Raw genomic sequence first — 26,112 nt, 5'->3', positions numbered from 1 at the left:
GAAAATCTCTCACGTGACATAATTGTATCTATAAGTAACATATTGTAGCTCTAAAAGACACATTATTTACAAACATATTAGTAATACCTTTATAATTTAAAAATGACCAATATTCAGTATCTTTCAATATCAAAAACAGATTTGAGGGTAGGGTGAGGGGTTGGGAGAGAGAGTAGCATCGGGAAAGGGCAGAGTAAAATATGCTCCTATTCCTAAGCCAGTACGGATTCACACTGAGTAGCTCAGCTCTTTGTGACGGAGTGTGTGTGTGGGGGGGTCTGTCTGGGACATAAAACCCTTCCTTCTCCATCTTGCTCCACAGCCTCACCCTTCTTCTCAGTGAGTCATATGGACACAAGACTCACATGAGCTGTGTTAGAACGTTTCTCACGGCTCAGATTAAGCCTCAGTGATTAGCTCTACTGGTCTTGCCCTTCCTCTCTGGATAGTCTATGTGGCCAATATGAAACTCGAGTCTGTATTTCTCCGCTTGCCACTCTGCCATGTCCTAACTCATCAGCTCCAGTAGGAAAAAAATGGGAAAGTAAAATTATTAGCATAAATAATCTGAAACCCTCTACAGCAGTTTAATAAATTGCAGGGTGACTTTCAGCACCCCTGCTTCCTTCCTACTTGCCAGGACAACTGAGAATGACCAGTGGATTCCAGGGATGTGCACTGCCACCACTGTCAGACCATGAGTCGACAGGAACCAGCGCCTTTTTTTTTTTTTAAAGATTTATTTTATTTGAAAATCAGATATACAGAGAGAAAAGAAGAGGCAGCGAGAGAGGTCTTCCATCTGCTGGTTCACTCCCCAGTTGGTCGCAACAGCCAATGCTGTGCAGATCCAGAGCCCGGAGCCAGGAGCTTCCTCCTGGTCTCCCATGCGGGTGCAGGGGTCCAAGCACTTGAGCCATCTTCTACTGCTTTTCCAGGCCATAGCAGAGAGCTGGATCTGAAGTGGAGCAGCCAGGACTAGAACCAGCACCCATATGGGATGCCGGCACTGCAGGTGGTAGCTTTACCCGCTACGTCACAGCTATGGCCCCAGGCTTTTCTTTTCTTTCTTTCTTTCTTCTTCTTCTTTTTTTTTTTTTTTTTAAATAGAAGTAATCCTCTTGAGAGAGCTTTCTTCTTCTCCTCCTTTTTTTTTTTTTTTTTTAAATTTTTCCCCCCAGAAACCTTTCACTTGAGGTCTACAAACTTCATGCATTTCAGAACCAGCTCTTTTGGCTCAGACTGAGCCACCAGAAAGAAGACCACCTCTTGTTAGACCAAGTCCCAGAGAGTGGCTGCCCCCTCGGCCTGAGCACAGCTGGGGCAGGGCGCAGGCTGTATTTCTCCATTCCTAGAGCTTCCCCTGCCATCCTGAGGCCTCCCAGGCCTTTGTGGCAATTCTACATCTCTTATCATTGCGCTGGAGTCTTTCAAGCTCTCTTTGCTTCCTTTCAGTAAGAAGAAAAAAGAAATTGCTAGTTTGGTGATTGCCACAAACCCCAGAGGTTACTTGTTTACTACCACAGACTGTCAGACCCGAGAAGAGCAGAGAGTTTTCCATTTAGCAAAATGTGGTTCCAGTGAAGACTGAAATAAATAACTCAATTTTGTCACTCTAGATACAACAGATCTAGAACCATTCTCATAATGGAGCTCCTGGGTTCAGAGGCAGCCCATCAAAAATCTGGAACCGCAGGTCCTCTGGCCTAGGCAGGGAGGCAATGGTAGCGCTAGCGAGAGGAGCTGAGGTTTTGACAGCACTGCCTGCTGCCCTACCCCACCTCCTACGGCCCTGCATGGCAGCCACCACACCCCCCTGTGCGTGACAACTCCGCCAGCCACAGTCTGTGTGATGGCCTGGCCCAGCTTGCATGACAGCCAGGTCTGTGCCATCCAAACCCCCTTTTCACTCACCACTCAACTCCTGTTCTGTATACTGCCCAAACCATCCCCCATTTGTGCACTGCCTCAAGCTCCCATTCCATATCCCCCTAACTTCCCTACTGTGTAGTAAAAACCTCAGCTCCCGTGATGTTGCAACTTAGAACCAACGCCAGCTAGAAATATCCAATATTGCAGCAGGCTGTGTCCCTGCAATGACCTTCAGATCTTTATAATGTCATTATATTAAAACTATGATAGTCGGCTGGCACCGTGGCTCAATAGGCTAATCCTCCACCTGTGGCGCCGGCACCCCCGGGGTTCTAGTCCCGGTCGGGGCGCCGGATTCTGTCCCGGTTGCCCCTCTTCTAGGCCAGCTCTCTGCTGTGGCCAGGGAGTGCAGTGGAGGATGGCCCAGGTGCTTGGGCCCTGCACCCCATGGGAGACCAGGAGAAGCACCTGGCTCCTGGCTTCAGATCAGCGTGGCGTGCTGGCCGCAGCGGCCATTGGGGGGTGAACCAATGGAAGGAAGACCTTTCTCTCTCTCTCTCTCTCTCACTGTCTAGCTCTGCCTGTAAAACAAAACAAAACAAAACAAAACACCCAAAAATCTATGATAGCCAACATTCTATTCCCATCATGCACCTGATGCCATGAGTGTTTCTGAAATTCCTAAAAAATGGCATAGAAATAGGTGATACCTAGCCCCACCCTCTATGTCTCCAGATAGTTAAGTACTTAGCCCTACCGCCTATGTCTCCAGATATTTAAAGAGATGACCAGGAAAAGCACCTGGCTCCTGGCTCCTGCCATCGGATCAGCGCGGTGCGCTGGCCGCAGCACGCCGGCCGCGGCGGCCATTGGAGGGTGAACCAACGGCAAAGGAAGACCTTTCTCTCTGTCTCTGTCTCTGTCTCTCACTGTCCACTCTGCCTGTCAAAAAAAAAAAAAAAAAAAAAAAAAAAAAAGAGATGGCCCAGGACCTTGTTGAGGGCCATTCTCTGCGGAGCTTGCCTGTACTGATTCCCTGAGTGTACACTGTTGCTTTGCACGTAAATAAATCTTGCTTTTTTGCTGACCTTCAAATCTGTCTCCTCCTTGAATTCTCTCTCATGTGGAGACAAGAACCTGGGCCACGCCTGTCCAGAGCCACCTCACAGAAGCCCTCCACATCCCTGCTTTACATTGTGCGTCAGTCCAATTCAAGCACACTCACAAATACAATCCTAATGACCAGTTCATGTTCAGACAGCACTGTCACGGCTGCTGTGGTCGATGGGAAGAGACGGAGAGCATCAAACTCCAGGGCAGCTGTGGGCTCAGCAGGAAGCAGCTTTGCCGAACAGGCTTCCTATGCCTGCCATATTCCCCCCTAAAACATCTCCCAAAATTGGGGGAAAATGGAGTCATTAAATTAGAAAGATATCAGCTTCAGCTTTGAGAAATGAGAGCGTATTCAATCCAACTGCATTGGCAATGTCTTGGAACAAATACTACAAAAAACAGAACCAAAGAGCTGGTAAGAACCTAGCTGATTAAAAACACTTCTTAATTTGATAACTATTGAATAGGTATTTCTTATGCAAGGCATTCCCAACAGGATAGAGATGAATAGGACATAATTTCTACATGCAGGCTTATAATTTTGTAGCTAAGACATTTACTAATTATTTTTAACTCACTCAACAAATAATAAAGCTCTCATTATATGTCAGGATAGTCTGGATACCACACAAGTTAAGAAATGAAAAAGAAAAAAACCACTTAACTAGTGCTAAGTGCTGTGAAGAAAATAAAACCAGTTGATAGAATAAAGAGGGTCTTGGTGGGGGTGGCTACTTTAGGAAGAGCAGCAGAGAAGGCTTCTCTGAAGAGGTGGCATTGAATGATGAAAAAGCAAGTCACACACAGACGCTGCCACAAGGGGAAAGGCTAAGACAGGAGTTAATGTGCCCTCTGACATGATCTGCAGTTTGCCTGAGCAGAGATTTCTAGATCAAAGGAACTCAATCCAGGTCTCCCATGTGGGTTGCAGGGATCTGACTACTTAAGTTAATATATCTGCTGCCTCCCAGGGTCTGTGTTAGCAGGAGGCTGGAATCAGGAACTAGAGATGGCAATCGAATCCCGGAACTCTGATATGGTTACAGGCATCTTAACTGCTTGATCAAATGCCTGTGCACTCCCGCATTTTTTTAACCTCTCTGTCTTTCTGTTTTATGTTCTAGGAGGCTCTTTGACTCTATTTCAGCCCCTTTATTGTTTTTTTATGTTATCAATCCCATTTTTACTTTTCAAAATTCCTTTGTTGTTCTTAGATTTTTTCTCTTTTCTTTTTATAAAAAATCAATTCTTATTTTATGCATGCAATTGCTTATTCTAAGACTAGTCATACTAATTTTTTGAAAGTTCTGTTCTTCTCTTCTCCCTGTATTATAACTGTTTATTGCAGGGTCAGTTATTCTGTGTGTTCACCCTCACCCTCATCTGTCTTCTGGCGCTACTGGTTTTCTTCTTGTCCACTGACACATATAGATGCTTTGCTAATCCGTACAGGCTGCTGGAGTAGGCTTGGTGTCCTTTGGTAAACTTTGTTTCCCCAGTAGGTCATTCCCTTGAATGTGGAATCGGGTCAACAGGTGTTGTTTGACATATGTCATCTTAGGACACACAAAGAACTTGCAGGTGAACTTGAGCCCCCCAGATTTAAATCTAGGTGGGCAAGCATTGACAACCATATTAGAAGTTCAGGTAGGTTGATAAATGTCTTTCAAAGGCACATCTCTTGTTTGAGACTGGGAGGCAGAAATCTATACGTCTTGGCCATGTGGATGCTATGGGGGTGGAGGGGTGGCACAGAGGGCCAGCTGTTGCCCACTTTGTTTTATGAATAATTTTGAAATGAATTACTCTGCATATTGCCACACATCCTACTCTTGCTCTCCAAACCAGCTGATTCTAGCTGGGAGCACTCTTGAGCTCTATCAGGTAGAGTGCATTTTCTCTGAAGTTCCCAATACTCGGCCTTTTTTTTTTTTTTTTTTTTCAGGCAGAGTGGACAGTGAGAGAGAGAGAGAGAAAGGTCTTCCTTTTGCCGTTGGTTCACCCTCCAATGGCTGCCGCGGCCGGCGCGCTGCAGCCAGCGCACCGCGCTGATCCGAAGGCAGGAGCCAGGATCCTGGTCTCCCATGTGGGTGCAGGGCCCAAGGACTTGGGACATCCTCCACTGCACTCCCTGGCCATAGCAGAGAGCTGGCCTGAAGAGGAGCAACCGGGACAGAATCCGGTGCCCCGACCGGGACTAGAACCCGGTGTGCCAGTGCCGCTAGGTGGAGGATTAGCCTAGTGAGCTGCGGCGCCGGCTAATACTCTGCTTTATTATTTATCTGCACTCTAAAAATTCATCAGCATCTCAGGTCTGCTGATGGCTCTTCGTCCTGTGTCAGGGAAGCCAGGTATTTCTTTGCCATTTGTACTTCCTCTTAATCATTTCATCCAGCTTGAACAGGAAGTCATGATGTCCATCTTCAGCTGGCTGCCCTGGAGTGAACATGGTAGCTCAAATAGTATTCCCTACTTTTTGAAGAGAAGACTGCATGAACCACCTCATGGATGTGGGACTTGACAGTAGTGGCTCTACTGGTATGGCCGCCTCCAACTTCCACACTGCTTGCCTGCTGCCTCCACCTTGTAAGAGGTCGAGCAGAGAAGCAAGTACTCTCTGCGGACACTTTTACGGATCCCACTACACTCTTGCTCTACTCCGCATGGCTGTCCTCCGGGCCTGCTCATCTAGGGCTCCCTTCCACTCCTCCCATGTTCCGTGGCTCCCATAACTGTAACTGCTTCTTCTTCTTCTTCTTCTTCTTTTTTTTTTTTTTTGACAGGTAGAGTGGACAGTGAGAGAGAGACAGAGAGAAAGGTCTTCCTTTGCCGTTGGTTCACCCTCCAATGGCTGCCACGGCCGGTGCGCTGTGGCTGGCACACCGTGCTGATCCCATGGCAGGAGCCAGGTACTTATCCTGGTCTCCCATGGGGTGCAGGGCCCAAGCACTTGGGCCATCCTCCACTGCACTCCCTGGCCACAGCAGAGAGCTGGCCTGGAAGAGGGGCAGCCGGGACAGAATCCGGCGCCCCGACCGGGACTAGAACCCGGGGTGCTGACGCCACAAGGCAGAGGATTAGCCTAGTGAGCCGCGGCGCCAGCCTACCGTAACTGCTTCTTTTCTGTTTTGCTTGAATATACATTCTAGAAGCTTCCTAAGCAAGGATATAAGAATAACCTTTTTGTCTTTGCACATATGGATATTTCTTTACACTCACACTTCATCAACAGCCTCACTGGATTTAGGCTTCAAATCATTTTCTGGCAGATTTTTGAAGGTAACAATATGGATCATCTGCTGTTGTTGAAAAGGAAAAATGCTATTCTTGATTCCTGATCCTGCACCTGAACTTTTGCTCTCTGAGAAGGATTTTAGGATCTTCGTTTTAAACAAATTATTATTTTTTGTTTATCTGAGAGAGAGGGAGGGGGTGGGGAGAGGGAGAAGAAGGGGGGAGGGGGAGAGGGGGAGAGAGAGAGACAGAGAGACACAGAGAGAGAGAGACAGAGAAAGAGAGATTAACATCTGATTTGCTAGTTCATTTGCCAAATGCCTAGGGCTGGGCCAGGGCTGGAGCCAGGAGCCAGGAGCCAGAAACTCAATCCAGGTCTCCCCCGTGGGTGGCAGGGACCCCAACCCTTGAGCCATCACCACAGTCTCTCCGGTTTGCCTTGGCAGGAGGCCCTAGTCAGGAGCTGGAACTGGGAATCAACTCCCGGCAATCTGATGCGGGACAGAGGCAAACCACCCACTCCCGGGATCTTCTTTTTAACTATAATTTCTTCGCATGTGGTTTATCTTAATGGGAAACAGGACTTGTCATGTGTTACTTTTGTCTCTCCAGGGAGATAGCAATACAGCATGAAGAGTTTTGAGGCTGAAAAGTTGTGTCTTCGTGGGTAAGTGTGATGATTGAATACAAGGATGCACGTAAAGCACCTGGCATGTGTTGACACTGACATTGCCCTTCCCCTCAAGCCTCAAATGGGCACACACACGTGAGGGCAGGGGCCAGAGCTTACACATCCTTACAATCCTCAATAAATATGCCTTGACGGCCTGAAGAGTCATAGACCTATTTTACCATCCATTTTCTGTGAGACTCTATACTCATTGTTACTGTGTCTCAATTAACTCGATTGTCAAAGAGTAAATTATGGAGTAAATAAAGAGTAAAATGGAGAAAATGCTTCCTGACTTGCTACATGCTTGTGGATGTGGCGAGGCTGCAGTCGATGTGAAAATATTCTAAGAAGTGAAAACCCCGCTGCTGATGCCTGCTATTGTCCCTGCTGTTCAGACAGATACACAAACAGCTGAGCCTTGCTCGGCAGGTGGGAGGCTTCACGTCTGAAGATAAGCGTAGGCCCAGTGACCCAGCTTACTGCCCAATGATCCAAGCTCCCAATCTTGCCAAAAAGCATGTTTGCCCGAGTCGCCTTCCTGAACAGTTGACTGTGTCTGTCCTCCCCATTAAGAAACCAGGAAAAGGAACTTGTTTAATTGCTGAACGCTACACACTCAGTAGTAAGGAGAGAGCTGGTGGGCACTCAAGCTCAATGGTCTGCAAGCTCAATGAGCTCTCCTAACTTCCTAACATGGTATTTATTAAATCCAAAAGATTTTGAAAACCAGCTGTGGTGTTTCCCATGATTAAGGAGAAAAAGTAAATTATCCTTCATATATTAACACATACTCGTATATTAATTAATATAAGAGAATGCATCTTTGAATTTTCAGAGTCTAAGCAATAGAATAAAAATAAAGATGAGAGATCATGCGTCACAGGAGCTGCTCAGTCATGCAAAGAAGTAGTGAAGAAATTAATCCCTATACCTAACAGGAATAAAGGCAACCTCTATCAGAATGTATGGAACTAGGTTAATTTATTAGTCTTTAATGTAAATTTCTATTACCAGTGCTGATTATTCTATATAATAGTGCTTTTCAAATTTTTTTCCTAGAACACTCTGTCTTTCCAACTGAAATCCTACAAAACAGGCCAACATAAAGCTGCTCTTTTTTTTTTTTTAAGATTTATTTATTTATTTGAAAGGCAGAGCCACATAGAGGCAGCGCAAGAGAGAAAGAGAAGTCTTCCAACTGCTGGCCCACTCTCTAAATGGCTGCAACGGCCGGAGCTGAGCCTATCCGAAGCCAGGAGCCAGAAGCTTCCTCTGGGTCTCCCATGTGGGTGCAGAGGGCCAAGAATTTGGGCCATCTTCTACTGCTTTTCCCAGGCCACAGCAGAGAGCTGGATCAGAAGTGGAGCAGCTGGGACTCAAACTGGCACCCGTGTGCCCACCTGGGATGCTGGCACTGCAGGCAGCGGTCCCACCTGCTACACCACAGCGCTGGCCCCAGTTGCTCTTTTTGAAGCAGGAACTTCAGAATAAAGAGCCCAAAACAGGGGCTGGGTGCTGTGGCATAGTGGGTAAAGCCATCAACTGCAGTGCCAGTATCCCATATGGGCACTGGTTTGAGTCCTGACTGCTCCACTTCTGATCCAGTTCTTAATTTCTCAAGTAGGGTCCTTGATCCATTCCAGTACCACCAATCAAAGCATAATATGCTTTTTTTTTTTTTTGACAGGCAGAGTGGACAGTGAGAGAGAGACAGAGAGAAAGGTCTTCCTTTGCCGTTGGTTCACCCTCCAATGGCTGCCGCGGCCGGTGCGCTGCGGCTGGCGCACTGTGCTGATCCGAAGCCAGGAGCCAGGTGCTTCTCCTGGTCTCCCATGGGGTGCAGGGCCCAAGCACCTGGGCCATCCTCCACTGCACTCCCTGGCCACAGCAGAGAGCTGGCCTGGAAGAGGGGCAACCGGGACAGAATCCAGTGCCCCGACCGGGACTAGAACCCGGTGTGCCGGCACCACAGGCAGAGGAATTAGCCTAGTGAGCCGCAGTGCTGGCTGAGAGAGACTTCTATCTGCTGATTTATTCTCCAAATTCCTGCAACAGCCCAGGGCCAGACCAAAGTCAGGAGCCTGGAACCCAATCCAGGGCTCCATGTCGGTGGCAGGGACCCAGAGAGTTGAGCCATCACTGGCTGTCTCCCAGGTGCACATTAGAAGGAAGCTAGACCTGAAGAAGGAGATCCAGGACCTGACTGGGTCACCCCAAGTTACTCTGCTGTCAGGTGTGGGCTTCCCAAGCAGCATCTTAACCTCCCCATCATTTTTTTAAACAACCGTTTCTTTATTTAATATTTTTCATTTATTTGAGAGGTGGGGAGAGACAGACAGATGAAGCTCCCATCTGCTGGCTTATTCTCCAAATGCCCACAGTGGCCAGGATGGCCTAAGGCCAAAATCTGGAGCCAGGAACTCAATCTAGGTTTCCCTTGTGGGTGGCAGGAACCCAGTCACTTGCTTCGTCACCACTGCCTCCCAGTCTGCCATACCAGGAAGCTGGCGTCAGGAGCCAGAGCCAAGTATAGAACTCAGGTACTCTGAACTGCTAGGCCAAACACTGGCCCCTCCAACTGTCTATCCTCCATTACGCCGATAGAATCTGGACTTCCTCGTAAACCAGCTCTGTTCTGTTCTGCCTCAGACCCTGGACTATGCAAGCCTTTCAAACAACTGAATTCAGAGTTGCAGATGCCAGCGATTCCTGTGGGAGGGAGGGAAAAACGTGTATTTGTTAAGAAACCAAAAAGGTAAACTTCAGCTTACCCAGAGCACAAGGATATTCATGAGCCGGTCTACGTGTGTCTGTTTAAAGGTATACTTTCCACTGTTCTGCATTAATTTGGTGTCAGGCCCTAAGTAAAAGAGGCAGACATTAGGGCTTAGGGTCAGTGCATCCACTCAGAGCCCTGAAATCGGGCTGAAATGTACCTTTACAATCGCCTGATCTAATCTCTTGTCCGATTTCAGAAGCCAAAGCCCTGGAGAAAGGCTCAGAGCTGGTGCCAGCGACCGAGGAAGGAGGGTCCCGGCTCCCACAAGCTGCGTGTGTGCTGTCCCTCGCTTCGCAGCGCTCGGGCCAGTCTGGACTTCCAGAGGTGAGTTAAGGCAGAAGGGGGGTCACAGCCACTCCCTCATGGGGAGTTTTCTAATAAAGAGATCTCTACCTCCTTTGGAGGAACCCCTCTGCCAGGCCCGGCCCTGTTAAAGTTTCTAACTGGGAAAGGAAGGAAGGAAAATGGCAACGATTGCTTCCGAGGGGGAGGCTGCGAGCCGAGTGTCCCCGAAGCTGAGGCACAGAGACCCTGTGTTTCTTTACGACAGGGAGGACAGCAAGCGGAAGGAAGAAGCTTCAAATCTCATCTCACTGGGAGCAGAGCTGGAAATCAGTCACCGGAGATACCCCTGGAGAGAAAGCACAGGAGGCTTAGAAGAAGCCCCGGGTCGTGCTTCCTCTGGCCTTTCACCACGTGACTGGTACTCTTATGTGTGCTCTGCCGAAGGGATTTCATCAACGCTCCCCCCCGGGGGCTGGAGCTGCCCTGCGCTGGGAGCAGATGCTGGGAAGACACGCTGCATGCCGTGCCACTCTTCCCTCTCATGCACTCCTTGGAGGGCTGGAAGTCATGAGAAGTCTGGCTGAGAGCCTGGGCGCTGCAGCGACCTTCCAAACATCCTTAGGAAGGCTGACCCTAGCCCAGGTTTCAAGAAGAAGGTGGGGATCACAGTAGAATGTGGGCAGCAGGCAGCAGGTACAGCTCTGCACTCGATATGTCAGGACGCTCCTCGCTCAGAGCCGCCCAGAGGTTCTCACTACCAAGGAACCAACCAAGAGGCAGAGAGAAATACCGTCACTAAATCTGTGTTGGTTGGCAACCTTACTGCTAGTGCTATAGGAAGACTTTGGCTGGAAAGTGAGCTTTTGAAGAGTGGCAGCTGTGTGGGAGAAGCTGCTGAGGTACAGCAAAATGAAGACAGTATGTCTCCTTTAAATCTTCCGAGTTTGGGAATGAGGCAGCAGAGAAGTTGCCTCTCCAGATCAGGAGCAATGAGAGGTTCCAGCCTGGACTCTCAAGCTTCTCCCCAGGGCTTGGGCCCTGTTATTTGCCAGAGAAACAAAGAGTCTTGGAGTCTCCTGTTTAGGAGCAGGTTGTCTAGAGAGGGAGCTCTGGAAATCTGATTGTGTAACATGCACTGTGGCGATCTTTCTCCATGCTTCCTACCATGCTGGTGGTTGACCGCCCGTTGTCACCAGGGGCTAGGGTAGCACAGAGGCTTCCTCCTTATTCCTGAAACACCTCATAATCCAATCTCTTGATGGATTATCGTTCTAAATGACCTCTCAAGAAAAGCCACTGCTAATGACCCATTTGTGCCTTTTCTTCAGCATGAATTCTTCACATAATATTTTATATTCTCCATAATGGGCACTGGGCCTTGTCTTTCTTCACGGGAGTATTCCACCTGTATATAACTTTTTTCACATGCTAATCCATCCATCATCCTCCCTCCCTCCCTTCCTTTTTTGAAACGTAGAGTGACAGACAGAGGAGGAGACACAGAGAGAACTTCCATCTGCTGTTTCACTTCCCAAATGGCCATAATGGCCAGAGCTGGGTCAGGTCAAAGCCAGGACCTGGAACTCCTTCTAGGTCTCCCACTTGGGTTGCAGGGTCCCAAGCATTTAAGCCATCTTCCCAGGCATATGAGTAGGGAGCTGAATTGGAAGTGGAGCAGATAGGAACTGAACTGGTGCTCATATAGGACGCAGTATCATAGTCGATGGGTTAACCCACTGCACCATAATGCCGGCCACTCACATGCTAATTCTATTGTGCCTTCTCTATATGCATACCCTCTCCTGTTTCCCGATTCATGGAAACTCTCATGAATGTCCTATGGTCTTGGAACACAAAACTTTCCTTTAACAAAGGCAGAACTCATATGTTAAAGATCATTATTTGGAAAAAAGATTTCTTTTTCTAAGAAATAACTTTCTTTCTTTGAATCTCCCATCTGTCTCTCTCTCTCATCTGTCTCAAAGCCATGGTGTTCTGATATATTTCTGAGTAGCATCTCCACATGCTAAAAACGAAGTGCCCACAACTTGGCTACAAATGGAATCCAGCAGGGTAGGCTAGGGCTCCAGGGAAACACACCTGTATAAATCACCAAGCCATAGCACCAATCTGTATTCCTAATGACGCAGCCTCGCAGCAGCAGCTTGTCATGGTCCAGGAAGTAGTCCTTCCCCTTATAGCTCAGGATTCCTGTGAATCTGTGCAGCTTGTTATTGGGAAGCTCGCAGCTCACTTCTCCTGCAGAAAAATGAAGAAGAATCTTGGCTCTGGGGTCTCAGGCTTTTCCTTGGAGGATGGAAGGAGACTTGACAGAAAAAATAGAAGAAAATCTCCCTTCCAGAACACTTGCACGGTGTTTCCCGATCATCTCTCAGCTCTGTCCATTTCTCAGCAGCTCCCCAGGAAAAGGCAAACAACGGTTTGTGGTCATCAAAGAAGAACAATTCTGCACGTGCCATGGGTCACCCAGGAGAGAGAAAACCCACCTGAGAACTCACCACCATCGGCACGGCCAGATCAGGTAGTTCTGCATCTGAAGAAACTCAAACCACTCAGAGCAAACTTCTTTCTCTTTAAAAATGGGAAATAATTTGACTTTTTCCCGACTAGTAAAGTAAGTTTGCCCCTAGTAAATATTTAGGCAATACTAAAGGAATAAAGGAGAGAGTAAAACCCATCCGTTGTCTAGAGCAAAATGCTTTTAACCTTTTGAAGTAGATCCTTCTAAATTTTTTTTACATGTATTCATAAGCATGTGTTTGTTTCCCAAACTAGGTTTATATTATATAGAATAATTTGTATTTTTCTCTTATTAATATGTTATGAGTTCTTTCCATTCCAGTAAATATCAACTTGCAGATTATTTATAAGTTGATAGAATTCACAGTATGGATGTACCATACTTTACTTAACCAGTCTTCTATTGAGGAAAATTTGGATGGGCAAAGCTATTTCCTAACTCACCATCAAAAGCAGACAGCAAGTCCAGGTTATCTTTCATGTCACTGGTGCATGTGATGGCCTGCTTCACTTTCAGGTTGGTTTCCCTAAAGTAAAGGACACAGGGTCACCAGAACAGGACACATACATAATAGCGGCACAGGTCCAGGGTCTCCGTCTCCTTCATGCAGCTTTAGAAAATAGATGCTACTGCTAGAGCTGGAGCTATAGCTTTGGGCCATGAGTCGCTCCCACTGTTCCCTTCTCACAGTACTGAGTGAGGTGAGATGTCTGCAAGGAAGCTGAGCATTAGGCTCCTTGCTCTCCCCGTCTCCCTTCTCACTCCTTGCGACACATCACCGGTACTTTAATGAGCTGTGAGACCTACCTGGTCAGATGTGGTGGAGAAGCTGAAGAGACACCTCAAGACAACCTGGGGGCGGGGTACCTGCTCCTTTCAAGAATGAGGAGCAGGTCGTGCTGAGAATCTGCATGTGCCTTCATGGTAACATAGTCCCCATCTCATAAATACTTACAGGGCCCCAAAGGGATCCCAAGTAGTCACGGAAGTCACATTGCCAAAAGCTTGTGGGCACCAGGAGGAACAGTCGTGAGAATGTGGACTGACATTAAACTCCATAGGACAAGCTCCTTGAAAATTTGGCTTCTGTCCTCCTAAGACCAGGACTGTAACATTTTATCTACCAGTAAAGAATTCCTTCCATATTCAAATTATTCCCTGGAAACTTTAGAACTTTATTCTGAAATTTTGTAGTTGTGTTCACATTCATGCTACTCAGCATTATGGAAGAGTCATTCCTTGGTGTCTGGGGTGGGGTGGGGGGTGGAGCTGGTTCAGGACCTCCTTGCAGATACCAAAATGAGCAGATGCTCAAGTCCCTTATAAATAAAATCGTGTGGTATTTGCATATAACCAACACGCATCCTCCCCTATAATTTAAATCATCTTTATATTAATCATACACTTAATGCTATGTAAATAGTTATAATGTTCTATTGTTCATGATAAGTTATATAGAACAAATTATATTGCTTATAGAATAATGACAAAGAAGAGACAGCTGTGTGTGTTCAGTACACATGTAATTTTTTTCCAAATACTTTCGATGGGCCGTTGGTTGAGTCCCTGGGTATGGAACCTGCAGACAGGGAGGGCTGACTGGAGAGCCAGGGCATCTGGGTGAATGATTATGGAGTTTATTTGCCCAGATCCTGTGCCTCATTATTGCCATCGAGAGCTCAACATTAGACTTGAGGGTCCTAAGGATTTGCCTTCCTGTCTTCACCGCAGTATTTCTAGGCCCTTTGGCCTACTAACTATATTCTACCACTTAAGGATCCTATTCATTCTCTGCACCATGCTGGCCCTCAGTGAGAGACCATTTAAGTTGCTTAAATTGTCTTAACGGTGTATCAAGAGGGAACACTTACCCATCCAGGTCTGCTGTTTCTACGTATGCCAGACTGTATGGCTCACTGCTAGAGAGTAATAGCATATCTGCCTGTGGTCAGAAAAGTCAGAGAAGCTAAGGAAAGCAGGAAGGCAGGCTCTTAACATTACATCGTGAGAAAAGCAGCCCCTCAGGAACAAAGTCCACCCGAAGAATGTTCCAGACACTTGGTTTACTCTTTTTAGGTCTGGAATCCATCACTGCAATCACACACCCTCCCAAAGCCACTCCTGCTTTATCTGTAGGTAAGAGATGGGCAAGAACAAGCTTCTTACCGCAGGGGCCGCTGGTCTCGGTTGCAGGGTGGGGCCGACATAGATCACCCAAAACAGCAGCAGAAGCACTGTCAGAGTCCCTGGTTCCCACCCAAGCCACAAGGAAAAAGCCGCAGCCAAGAGTGCTCACCGTAACAGGCTGATCATTTTCTAGTTTTATTATATCTCCCACTTGGACATTCATCCACTTGTCTTCCTCCATCCTGTAAGGAAACAAATGATCTTTGAATGTCCATTCTAAGTTTCTCCAAAGCCAAGAAACAGAGCAAACAAAAAGGGTGAAGAGCAGGCTCTTAGGATGGCCACGCTGGCTTGTGACACAGCCTTGCTGCGACAGCAAAAGGGCCTGTTCCTCTTGACTGCAGTCTGTAAGAGTTTTCCAGAACCCTGTAAGAGTTTATGACGACATACACAAACATAGTTGTTTTTAGTTACGATGTAAAGAAATGTCTAAAAGGAAAAAAAAAATAACTTCTCTTTTGTCCTCAGCCTTATTTTGCTCCCCCAAGTAGCCATTGTTACTAATTTTCTTTTTTTGTATTTCTCTCTAGGAAAAAAAAAATCAATCCATCTAATCACAAACAACATATACATTTAAAAGTTACGCACTAGGTAACACCACTCTCTGCCCTTTGCATTATTCATTTAATAACATATCTTAGAGAGCACCTACAGACGTGGCTCATTCTTTGGAGAGCAGAAATGCACTTACCTGGCTGTGACAATTTGATTTACTTATGTTATTGGGTTTCCTTTGATCGCTTCAAATTCCCACTTCTCGTGAAGGCAGCCTGGCAGTATGAGCAGATTCTCCAATAAAACTGGCTCACTCCTGTTTTGCACCTCAGTTTCTCCAACTGTATAGAGCTCGTGAATCCTTCTTTCATGATAAGCTACTAAGGACGATGCATTTATTGCCACAAGCATTTGGAAACATAGCTGCTCCCTTGCAACAACTGCATTTTGCCCAGCACCCCCCAAGCTGGGAAGCTAAGGCGGCTCTAGACTCCACTGCACATTTTGACTGAGTGCAGCCTTGTTATCTCTAAGGCACCACATACACCATCACCCAGCCAGATACACAAAGGCCTAGGGACCCCCCAGAACATCTTTCCTGAGGTTGCTTTGAGAAGGGCCAGGTTGATTTAAAAAATCATTTTAGGATGGGCAATTGGTGTAGTTTAGGGGCCTTTGGGATGCCTGCATCCCACATCACAGTGCCTGGGTTAAAGTCTTGGCTGCACTTTGGATTCCAGTTTCTTGCTGTTGTGCACCGTGAGAGACAGTGGGGGGTGGCTCAAGTAGTTGGGTCCCTGCCACCCATGTGGGAGACCCAGATTGAGTTTCTGACTCCTGGCTTTGGCTGGCCTGGTCCTGGCTGTTGTGGGCACTGGGGGGTGAGCCAGCAGATGGAAGATCTCTCATCATCTGTCTGTCTCTAGCTCTGTCTCTTTCAAAAACATTTAAAAATTTTTAAATTTAAATCCTTTTATATAAACTCATGTTTTCTTTTAGAGAATTTTCTGATAATATTGAAAAGTAGTGGCTACAAGTCTTGGAGAAAGACATCTGAGTATTTGATTTTGTGTTGACTCCACATTCACTTCTGTGAGCTCTCTGGCATTCTACCTGCTATGATTTTACCAGTAAAACACAAAGAGAAAGAAGAACTTGACCATTCTGGATTCTTCTGGAGCTTTAAAAACTTCTATTTTACTACATAAGGAGTTGGCAAACTATTACTAATTGGTTCCTGGACATGATAAAAACCCTGTGTCCTGGTTTGGGAGAGGGGGAGCTACTCTCTACTGATTTAAAATGTTCAATTCTATTGTGCCATTATTATGTTTTTAGCTTCCGGGCATTGCACCCTACATCATGGTTTAGAAAATATGGTCAGAAGCTAGAGAAGGCAGAGCTCTGGCCTGAGGGGAGCCCGTTCACATTCTGTTCTCTGTTCTGTGTGAATGGTACTTTCTGGCATTCTGGAACCTATTGATACTTGTCTTACAATGAATACTTAGAAACACAAGATAAAATAGAGTCCACATGCTTTCCTAAACAAGACTGTAGCTGACCTCCAGCAAGGAGCCGGGAAAAAGAGGGCCCTGGAATCCGGAACACCAAGCATATTCTGAAGCTGTTCTTGCCCTGGGTTGGGGGAGGAGATGGCACTTTCAACCATCACCTAACTCAGGTGCCAATTTCTCTCAGCACAGGAACAAGAGATGAAGACTTGTCATCTTGAGAGGCAGTGGGCTTGGACCTAACAGCCCCTCACACAGCCAGAACAATTGAAGGGCATTAGAGAAAAAGAGATCCTAAGAAAAACAAAAAACAAACAAACGCACTGGCAAGAAAGTTCATGTATCTCAGGAGTTAGTAAATGGAAGTCGCCCCTGAGAATCCGCAACCTCATGCGAATGGGGTTTGAATTATACTTTCTCCAGATTAGGTCTCGGCAAGTGATACTCTGGAATCACCCATCAAGCAAACACATGCCTCGTCTAGAGGCATAAAACTCAGTGCCAGCCACCTAGGATTCCCATAAAGAAAGCTCCTCTAAAACTACGCTTGTCAACAAAATTATCAATAAATGAAAAATGACAAAAACTACAATTTTCAAAGCAGGCGAATCTTTCCAATAGTGACTTTGCTCAGACCTGTGTATTCAAGAAAAACAAAGCTGATTATTATAGCCTCTTTCCACAGAGAGCCTCACGGCTGAGTATTAAACCAACCAGACTCTTAGAGGATTACACAGTCTCAATAGGGTCTTGCATTGTTAACTTCCATTCTAAAATTACTCTATGACACAGTCTTTCCCAACAGTTTTATAACAGCCAAGTGCCTGGATTGTGGCGTTGTGGCCCAGTTGGCTTAAGCTGCCACTTGGGATGCCTGTATCCCATATTGGAGTGACTGAATCTTCTTTACTCTGTTTCTGATCCAGCTCCCTGCTAATGGCCTGGCAAGCACAGATGATAACTCAATATTTGAGTTCCTGCCATCTGAATGGAGTTCCTGGCTCCTGCCCCAGCTCTGGTTGTTGTTGTTGCCATTTGGGGAAGTGAACCAGCAGACGAAAAATATGTCATTATCTCAAATAAATAAATAAATAAATAAGAACCCACTAGTCCCAGTGATCAATTTCTGTTCACAATTGATCATAATGATAGGACTAAGAACCAAAGGGATCACATAAACAAGAATAGTGTCTGCAAATACTAGCTGATAGAATAAAAAAGGGAGAGAACGATCCAACATGGGAAGTGAGATACACAGCAGACCCATAGAATGGCAGATGTCCTAAACAGCACTCTGGCCTCAGAATCAGCCCTTAAGGCATGCGGATCCAGCTGAAAAGCCCATGAGAGTATTTCAGGCATGGAAAGCCAAGACACTCTGGCAAAAACAAACAAACAAACAAACACACAACTAAATGAAAGATCTCCGCAAGTGAGATCCCAGTGGAAAGAACGGGTCATCAAAGAAGGAGGTACCTTTCTCTGAAGGGAGGAAAGAACTTCCACTTTGACCATGGCCTTGTCTAAAAATTATCAGAGTCAGTGAACTCAGGGGGCTTCCATAGCCTTGGCAGCTCATGACAAGAGCCTAGGGTGATTACTGATGCCATAAACAAGAGTGTCAATTTGTTAAGTCAACAACAGGAGTCACTGTGCACTTACTCCTCATGTAGGATCTTTGTCCTTAGTGTGCTGTACATTGAGATTTAATGCTGTAACTAGTACTCAAACAGTATTTTTCATTTTATGTTTCTGTGTGGGAGCAAACTGTTGAAATCTTTACTTAATGTATGCTAAACTGATCTTCTGTATATAAAGAGAAATGAAAATGAATCTTGATGTGAATGGAAGGGGAGAAGGAGTGGGAAAGGGGAGGGTTGCAGGTGGGAGAGATGTTATGGGGGGGAAGCCATTGTAATCCATAAGCTGTACTTTGGAAATCTATATTCATTAAATAAAAGTTAAAAAAAAAAAAGAAAAAAAAAAAAAAAAGAACCCAAGAGCTCAAGCTACTTGGGAGTAGTTCATTTGACATTCATTTGGTCAACAACTCCCAAGCAAGCCTGGTTTCCAACACACTCAGTTTTGTCCTTTCTCTTTTTTTCTGTTTGCATTTTCTGTCTTTTAGAAATTTTCTTCTTCTTCTTTTTTAAGATTTATTTATTTATTTGAAAGAGTTAGAGAGAGAGGAAGAGACAGAGAGAGACAACTTCTATCCACTGGTTCACTCCCCAAATGGCTGCAACGGCCAGGACTGCACCAGACTGAAGCAGGCATCAGGAGCTTCTCCCTGGTCTCCCATGTGGGTGCAGGGCCCCAAGCATTTTGGCCATCTGCTGCTGCTTTCCCAGACACATTAGTAGAGAGTTGGATCACAAGTGGCGCTGCTGGGAGTTGAACTGGTGCCTGTATGTGATGCCAGCGACCTAGGCAGTGGCTTTACCCACTACGCCAGCCCCAGAAATTTTCTTAATTACATTGTCTTTTTGGATGGTATCTTACGAGAGACTTAACAGTTCAAAACAGTTGAGGAAACCATTCACCATGTGTTAGAATCAGCAGACACAACAAACAATAGCATTAAATGGCCTAAAACTTCAGATAATAGAACTATATGATAAAAACCATAGCTACCGGGTATTCTATATGGCCATCATGAGAAAGGCTGGACCACCATCTTGAATTCCTTCAGGTTTGCACTTGAAATCATGCTTTGCTCTCACAATGGTCACTCTCTTTTCACACAATCTCTCCTTGTTTAATTCTTTCCCCTTTTCTTTTTTCTTTTTTTTTTTGCCAGGCAGAGTTAGACAATGAGAGAGAGAGACAGAGAGAGTTATAGACAGTGAGAGAGAGAGAGAGAGACAGAGAGAGACAGAGAGAAAGGTCTTCCTTCCATTGGTTCACCCCTCAAATGGTTGCTACGGCTGGCGCACTGCGCTGATCCGAAGCCAGGAGCCAGGTGCTTCCTCCTGGTCTCCCACGCGGGTGCAGGGCCCAAGCACTTGGGCCATCTTCCACTGCCCTCCCAGGCCACAGCAGAGAGCTGGACTGGAAGAGGAGCAACTGGGACTAGAACCCGGGGGTGCCGGTGCTGCAGGCAGAAGATTAGCCAAGTGAGCCACGGCGCCAGCCTCTTTCCCATTTTTTAAAGTCTAATGTAACCATCACCTCCTCCATAAAGTCTTCATTCCTTTAGCTAGGCTATGGTTGCTCTTTTTTTTTTTTTTTTAAATTAACTCTTGAAATAATTTACTGTTCCTCCTAGGATTGTCTTCATATTCTGCCCAACACAGGATGCATTCCTGCCAACACTATGCATAGTTATGACCAAATACCATAGCAATGGGGTCAACACCAACAGTCTCTGGATTGTTAACAGGAAAGAGGATCTGACCAAAGGCTGGTAGAATGGCCAATAAGTTGCATCAGAGTCCAGTAATGTCCTAAAGACCAAGGTCTTCATGCTTTCATGCTGACCAGAACACTAACAATGATTATTTGCATAATAATGTCATAGTATCATGTATTAATTGCTTTTATATATATATAATTTCATTGTTATTTTTGTTTTTAAATGCCTTTTTGAAAAATATTTATTTATTTATTTGAAAGGCAGAGTTACAGAGAGGCAGAGGCAGAGAGAGAAAGACAGAGAGAGAGAGAGAGAGAGAGAGGTCTTCTATCCTCTGGTTCATTCCTCAAATGGCCACAATGGCTGGAGCTGAGCCCATCGGAAGCCAGAAGCTTGAAGCTTCTTCTGGGTCTCCCACATGGGCACAGGGGGCCAAGAACTTGGGCCATCTTCCACTGCTCTCCCTGGCCACAGCAGAGAGCTGGATCAGAAGTAGAGCAGCCGAGACTTGAACCAGCACTCATATGGGATGCCAATAGCAACAATGGGATGCTGCCACTGCAGGCAGTGGCTTGACCTGCTACACCACAGCACTGGCCCCTTCATTGTTATTTTCACAGGCATCCTCTAAAGTAGAGAATATTATTTTCCTTTTTAAAAAAGAGAAAGGAGGGGGTGGCCATATTTTAAGTTTATGTTATAGTCAAAGGCTTAATGAACCACTAAAATAAAGAATTCAACAAGTAACAAGCCCATAGTTCAGCAGGAATGTAGGCAAGGGCTATAAGCCATAATCAAATGAAAAGATGGAGGGCTGGTGCTGTGGCATAGTAGGTTAAGCCTTTGCCTACAGTGCTAGCATCCCATATGGGTGCTGGTTCATGTCCCAGCTGCTCTTCTTCTGATCCAACTCCCTGCTAAAGGCCTGGGAAAGCAGCAGCAGATGGGCCAAGTGCTTGGGCCCCTGGACCCATGTGGGAGACCCAGAAGAAGTTCCTGGCACCTGGTTTCTGATAGGCCCACCTCTGGCTATGCAGGCCCATTTAGGGAGTGAACCAGCAGATGGAAGACCTCTCTCTCTGTAACCCTGCCTCTCGAATATATATATATATATATATATATATATATATATATATAGAGAGAGAGAGAGAGAGAGAGAGAGAGAGAGGGAGGAGACCCTGAGACTTCCGAGGCAACATGGTAAGTCCAGGGCACGTTGGTAACATCTGGAAACAAATTCTTCCCTCATCCAATCTGGGATTCTTTTCACTGTCCTGAACTACCTTTCCAAAGCACTGAGCACATTAAGCCTTAGCAAGGCCAGCATTCCCAGGCCTGGTTCTGCCTACACCGGCATCCACAGAGGAGCTTACCTGCCTTTCACCAGCCTTAGGACAGAACGGTTGTTGACTTGATTATCATTTTGGTGCCTTTTCTAAAATCATGCAAGAAAATGTTTAGGAAAGAAACAAACAACAAACTGCATTCGAAAGCTAATGTTGAAATTAGAAGGTTAAAACTGAAATATTACACAGTGTAGTTCCCCTTCTCTGCCACCCTGAAGTCTTTCTACCCCTAAAATCAGGCCTGGGGCTGACGGTCTCCAGGACGCTGGGGAGCGAAAAAGAACCAGGGAGAAGAGAGACAAAATCTTGGTTCTCAACTATCAAAAGCTGAAGCGCAGTAGAATGAGAGCAACCAAGTCAAGAGCTGCAGAGGACAGAACACAGAGTGAAGGGCGGCAGACAGTTCCTACGTCGGCAGGTGCCAACAACGCTAAGTACTCTCACCCCTACCGCTGGTCGCTGGGCAACTTGCAGGGAGGAAAGAGGCCAGTATTCAAAGACCGAACTGAAAGGGAACAAATACAGAGTATGTATGTCCCGAGGTCAGGATTCACATGCGTTTCGGTGAGAGATTTTTCTCCCTGGGAAAAGGGCAGATCTGGGAAGGAGGCAGAGAGAACTCTGATTTGTTCCTCTTTAAAATCTTCTGAATATTTACCCTAAAGTGATGAGTTCTCAACCAGTTCTGTTCTCACTGAAAGGGTTGGGGGAGGGCAGGGGGAGACATATGTGTGTGGCTACAAACTGGAGTGAATTCAGATACAGAATGATAAAGTTCCATTTTGCACATCTAAGTTGTGCATCACAGGTGCTAGGCCTGGGTATAAAGCGTTAGAGTTAAGGATTTAGAGGAGCACATGCTTTGGTATTTTGGTCTACAAATCTCTCCTGGCAACATCAGTAGGACTCTCTTAGGGAAAATGCAAAGGTCACAGGATTGGCTTCCTGAGTCCCACTAGTATTCAGGATGATAAGTTCAGCTATAATCAGGTGTGTTATTCAGGTATAATCCTATGCATAGTACTGGGTCTGCACCTTCAACGTCTATGCTGGCCTGTTGGAAGAAGCAGAGGGGAAGCCACACAACACTCACCATGAGCCACTTTCTTTTTCCAAGGCCAGGAAAGGTATTGGCCTCTGCTTGTGTTTCTAAAATCAGAGGGTTCCTAGCTGTGCATGCATACCTCATAGAACTGAAAGTTGGAAAGAGAAATTGGGAAATGCAGAGAGAAGAAAGGATATGTAGAGAGAGGAGAAGAGAAGAGGAAGAACAGGAGAAAGAGGGAGCAGGGGACAAAGGAATGAAGGGAAAAGAAACACAAATGGGAGAGAGTGGAACAGAGGAAGAAGGAAGAGAAAGCTAAGAGGACAGTGGAGGAAAAGGGGGTTATGGTAGGAGAGAGGGGAGGAGGCCTGGAAGAGAGGCAAAAAGTGGTGGCTGTGGGCAGAGGAAGGCCTCACACCCTCCCTTTCTGGTCATGCACAGAGCACCAAGGTTAGGCCCAAGGGAAATACACTTTCCCCTAGGGTAGACAAGAAAACTAAGAAGAGAAATCTCTTTCCATTCAGTGCTTCTTCTTAGCACTACATAGTTCTGGGAAGTCCTCCAGGCCCCACAGCCTGACTCAGTACAGGGAGGAAAGCCCAGGAAGCCACTTCACCATGTCGTCGATGGCGTCTTTCACGCCTGTTATGGACAGCACCACCACGAGTGGTATCACAGTTGTGTACCATGGCAAGGAAGAGATCTGGGGAATCAGCTGTGAGAGAAGGGAGAGAATCTTGGGTTAGAAAGTTTGAAGGATAGTATATTTCCCCCAAATCTCCAGTCCTGCCACCATCTTCACCTCCATGGGTTCATAAGAAATCCAACTATCCCAGTTGCTTTCCACTGCCGTAGCCTTTAGATAATTCCCAAAATACAAGTAAGCATTTCCCAGGGGAAGATAAAAGAAGAAAAGGCTGTCTGTCCTGAACTCCACCATCTCTGTAAACAGTCATTTCTCCCATGATGATGATTTTAGGGCGGTAAGAGTGGATGTGGGAAAACTACATCCTCTCCCACACCCCTGCAGCTCCTGGGGAGATGACCTGTGGCTCTGTTTGGGGACCTGCCCTGCCCTGCTTCCTCTCCTTGTGCTGGCACACTTATACTCTAAAACACTCCCCTTCCTCAGCACTCCTGCACGTCAACTTCCTGTAAAGGAGGCTGGGACAAGGAGGAGGAGCAAGATGGCAGCTGGGGTTGGGATGAAGAGACTGTGGCCTCCTGGGGTCAAGCTGAGCCATGATAAGGAGCTCCCATTCCTTGGGAGTGGCGTCCCTGTCTCTTTCCTATTGTAGAGGCTGGGTTCACACTGGTTAATCCTGCTCACAATGCTCTAGGGGACTGGCCTGGGACTCCAGCCACCCATCTGCCTGTTGTCTTAAGACAGAAGGCAGTTCAGGGAGGAGAAGGGCTGAGAATACTACTTGACCCCAGAGAGGCTGATAAAACACTCTATGGATAAGGCCCCCTAATGCAATACCTGTAGGAATAGCAAAATGAGGAAGTAAGCATTTGCAAGTCTCTGGAACTGTTCAAATAGGTTCAGGGGCAGGAAGTTAAAAGCATTATATTTTGAGGTCTTGATGGTATTATTCTGTGAGCAAAAACAAAACAAAACAAAACAAAAAAACAAGTACAATTAGAGGAATAAAAGACAACTCAAAATTGGGTTGATAGATAGCTGCCCCTCACTTCCCAGGGTTAACAAAAAAGACCTAGACCCCTCCATGAATGGGAAAAAAGGGTCCCCATCAGAGGGAGGGAGGAAAGAAGTGTCCAAGTTCCTACTTTTCCTTGAGGCCCAGTGAGGCCTAGAGAATTCAAAAATGGCAAGGTTGCTCTCCATGGGACTTCTTTGGGGGCAGAATCTATGAAGGGACTTAGAAACGTTTGTGGAAAAATGGAATGAAAAGATAAGTTTATTCTGGTACAAAAGAATTCTGAAATCCATGCTTTTTTATTGTATACATTTTCCATGAACTTTTTGTAAACTCCTTATAGGCATGTATTTCAAAATTTTTTGTACCAAAAAAATTTATAGTTAATTGCATTTTTTTTAAACAAATATTTTGAGGTGCCCTCAGATCTCTGCCCCATTAGAGTTTTTTGTTCATGGATGTGACTGATGACAATGATGATAATCAAATCAACAACAAAAGTTTACACCTATTGAGTGCTGACCATGTGTGTGGCACTGTTCTAAGAAGAATTTTGCATATAGCAACTCATTTAATCCTCAAAATAACCAATGAAGTACGTACTAGGTGATCATTTTTGAGGATGAAGAGATCGAGGTATTGAGGTTATCTGTCTAAGCCCTCACAGTTGCTGGCAGAGTTAGGATTGTACTATATCCTTTGAGCCTTATTCTGCCTGTGCATCCTTCCAAATGCTTTCAATTCTTATATATTAGAAATCCTTCAGTTTCATCTTAGTCTCTGGCCCCTAAGGTCCTCCTCAAACCTAAAGAGTAGGCAAGGCTGTCATTTGTATTAGCTCGACTCCAGAACTCTCTAATGAAAGTTTTCTTAGCCTGGAAGATTCAATTTCTTGTGCCTTTATGTGCTGCTTTCAATGCTGAAGCAGTCAGATGCCAAAAGTGCAGCATTTTCTTTCAAACGTTCCTGCTCTGGTTAGTCAGCAGTGGAGGATCACTTGGCCTCTAACTGCCCTAAGAGGGTCTGAATAATTGCAGCCAATATCTAAATTATTATTTTATGAGTGAAGATGGAAACTTGTCTACTTCTTCATTCCTGACCTCCAGATGTTGACAGGATCATATGTCTACCTTCGAGTTAACTGTTTTTCCTAAAATGTCAAAGTTGGAATACAAGAGCTCATGAAAAGCAGGAGAATAAGACCAATAACTCCCTGAGGACAGGGTTTTTTTTTTTCCCCACCTCCTTCATCTATAAGACCGAAAGAAAATAAAGCCACCTGCAGGTCTGGAGTAGAATTATTGCTCAAGCATGAAGAATCTTGCTTGGCCTTGCCTTGCAAGGGCATCAAAGTTCTTCTCTTGGAGAATTAAAGCCATTTGTCTCGGGTTAAACATGAATCTTGGCTCAGGAAGTCAGATAAACTAACCAGTGAAGCCCTGCCCAAGGACTATTTCCCTAGGGAAGAGAATCTGGTCAAATAGCTTAGAGAGACCCAATCTAAAATTAATATTTCCTTGTTGTTTCTCAACAATTTTCCAATTAATAATCAATCAAGCCTTATAGTATTTCTCAAGCCTTGCTCTATTCAGAGCCCTATATTGAGCTAGTGGAGTTAGAAAAAGAATTAGAATGTATACTGGGGAAGTCCATAAGTCTGTCTTGAATGGAGCTGGAATGAAATGATTTCTAAGGGCCCTTTTGAAGGTATATTATTCTACTGTAGAAACAGTTTTCCTGATCATAAGATACTCTGAATTTCTTTCTTTTTTTTTTAAAAATTATTTATTTATTTGAAAGGCAGAGCAACAGAGAGAGGAGTGATAGAGATAGAGAGAATCTTCCATCTGCTGGTTCACTCCCCAAATGGCCACAACAGTCAGGGCTGGCCCAGGCTGAAGCTAGGAGCCAGGAGCTCCATCCTGGTCTCCCGCATAGCTGGCAGGGGCCCAAGCACTTGGGTCATCCTCTGCTGCTTTCCCAGGCACATTAGCATGGAGCTGGATCAGAAGTG

At 45.8% G+C, this 26,112-nt stretch overlaps 1 protein-coding gene and 1 long non-coding RNA gene across 3 annotated transcripts in view; one reads left to right on the top strand and one right to left on the bottom strand.

The window, feature by feature from the left end:
• LOC127490675 (uncharacterized) overlaps positions 1-17,793 on the top strand; it is a 57,640-nt gene extending 39,847 nt beyond the window's left edge. The window contains exons 2-4 of one of the 2 annotated variants that reach the window (XR_016210918.1): positions 6,832-6,886; positions 9,868-9,995; positions 17,618-17,793. This is a non-coding gene — a long non-coding RNA (uncharacterized LOC127490675). Of the gene's footprint in view, positions 1-6,831; positions 6,887-9,867; positions 9,996-10,221; positions 11,260-17,617 lie in introns of those variants that run through there. The other variant, XR_016210917.1, reaches the window with a different exon arrangement.
• LOC100345551 (phospholipid-transporting ATPase FetA) overlaps positions 1-26,112 on the bottom strand; it is a 114,268-nt gene that overhangs the window by 33,027 nt on the left and 55,129 nt on the right. The window contains exons 6-13 of the mRNA XM_008270096.5: positions 23,921-24,034; positions 23,054-23,152; positions 21,420-21,481; positions 14,795-14,867; positions 14,370-14,440; positions 12,942-13,024; positions 12,057-12,215; positions 9,664-9,752 (exon numbers count right to left, since the gene is read on the bottom strand). Coding sequence (XP_008268318.3) covers positions 9,664-9,752; positions 12,057-12,215; positions 12,942-13,024; positions 14,370-14,440; positions 14,795-14,867; positions 21,420-21,481; positions 23,054-23,152; positions 23,921-24,034 — 750 coding nt within the window. The remainder of the gene's footprint in view (positions 1-9,663; positions 9,753-12,056; positions 12,216-12,941; positions 13,025-14,369; positions 14,441-14,794; positions 14,868-21,419; positions 21,482-23,053; positions 23,153-23,920; positions 24,035-26,112) is intronic.

This window comes from Oryctolagus cuniculus, chromosome 1 (assembly GCF_051225735.1).
Source record: "Oryctolagus cuniculus isolate XC-2025 breed Fujian yellow rabbit chromosome 1, ASM5122573v1, whole genome shotgun sequence".
In the NCBI taxonomy this organism is placed as follows: domain Eukaryota; kingdom Metazoa; phylum Chordata; class Mammalia; order Lagomorpha; family Leporidae; genus Oryctolagus; species Oryctolagus cuniculus.
Note: the sequence above shows the minus strand (reverse complement) of the source record. Positions and strands in the feature narration are given on the sequence as shown.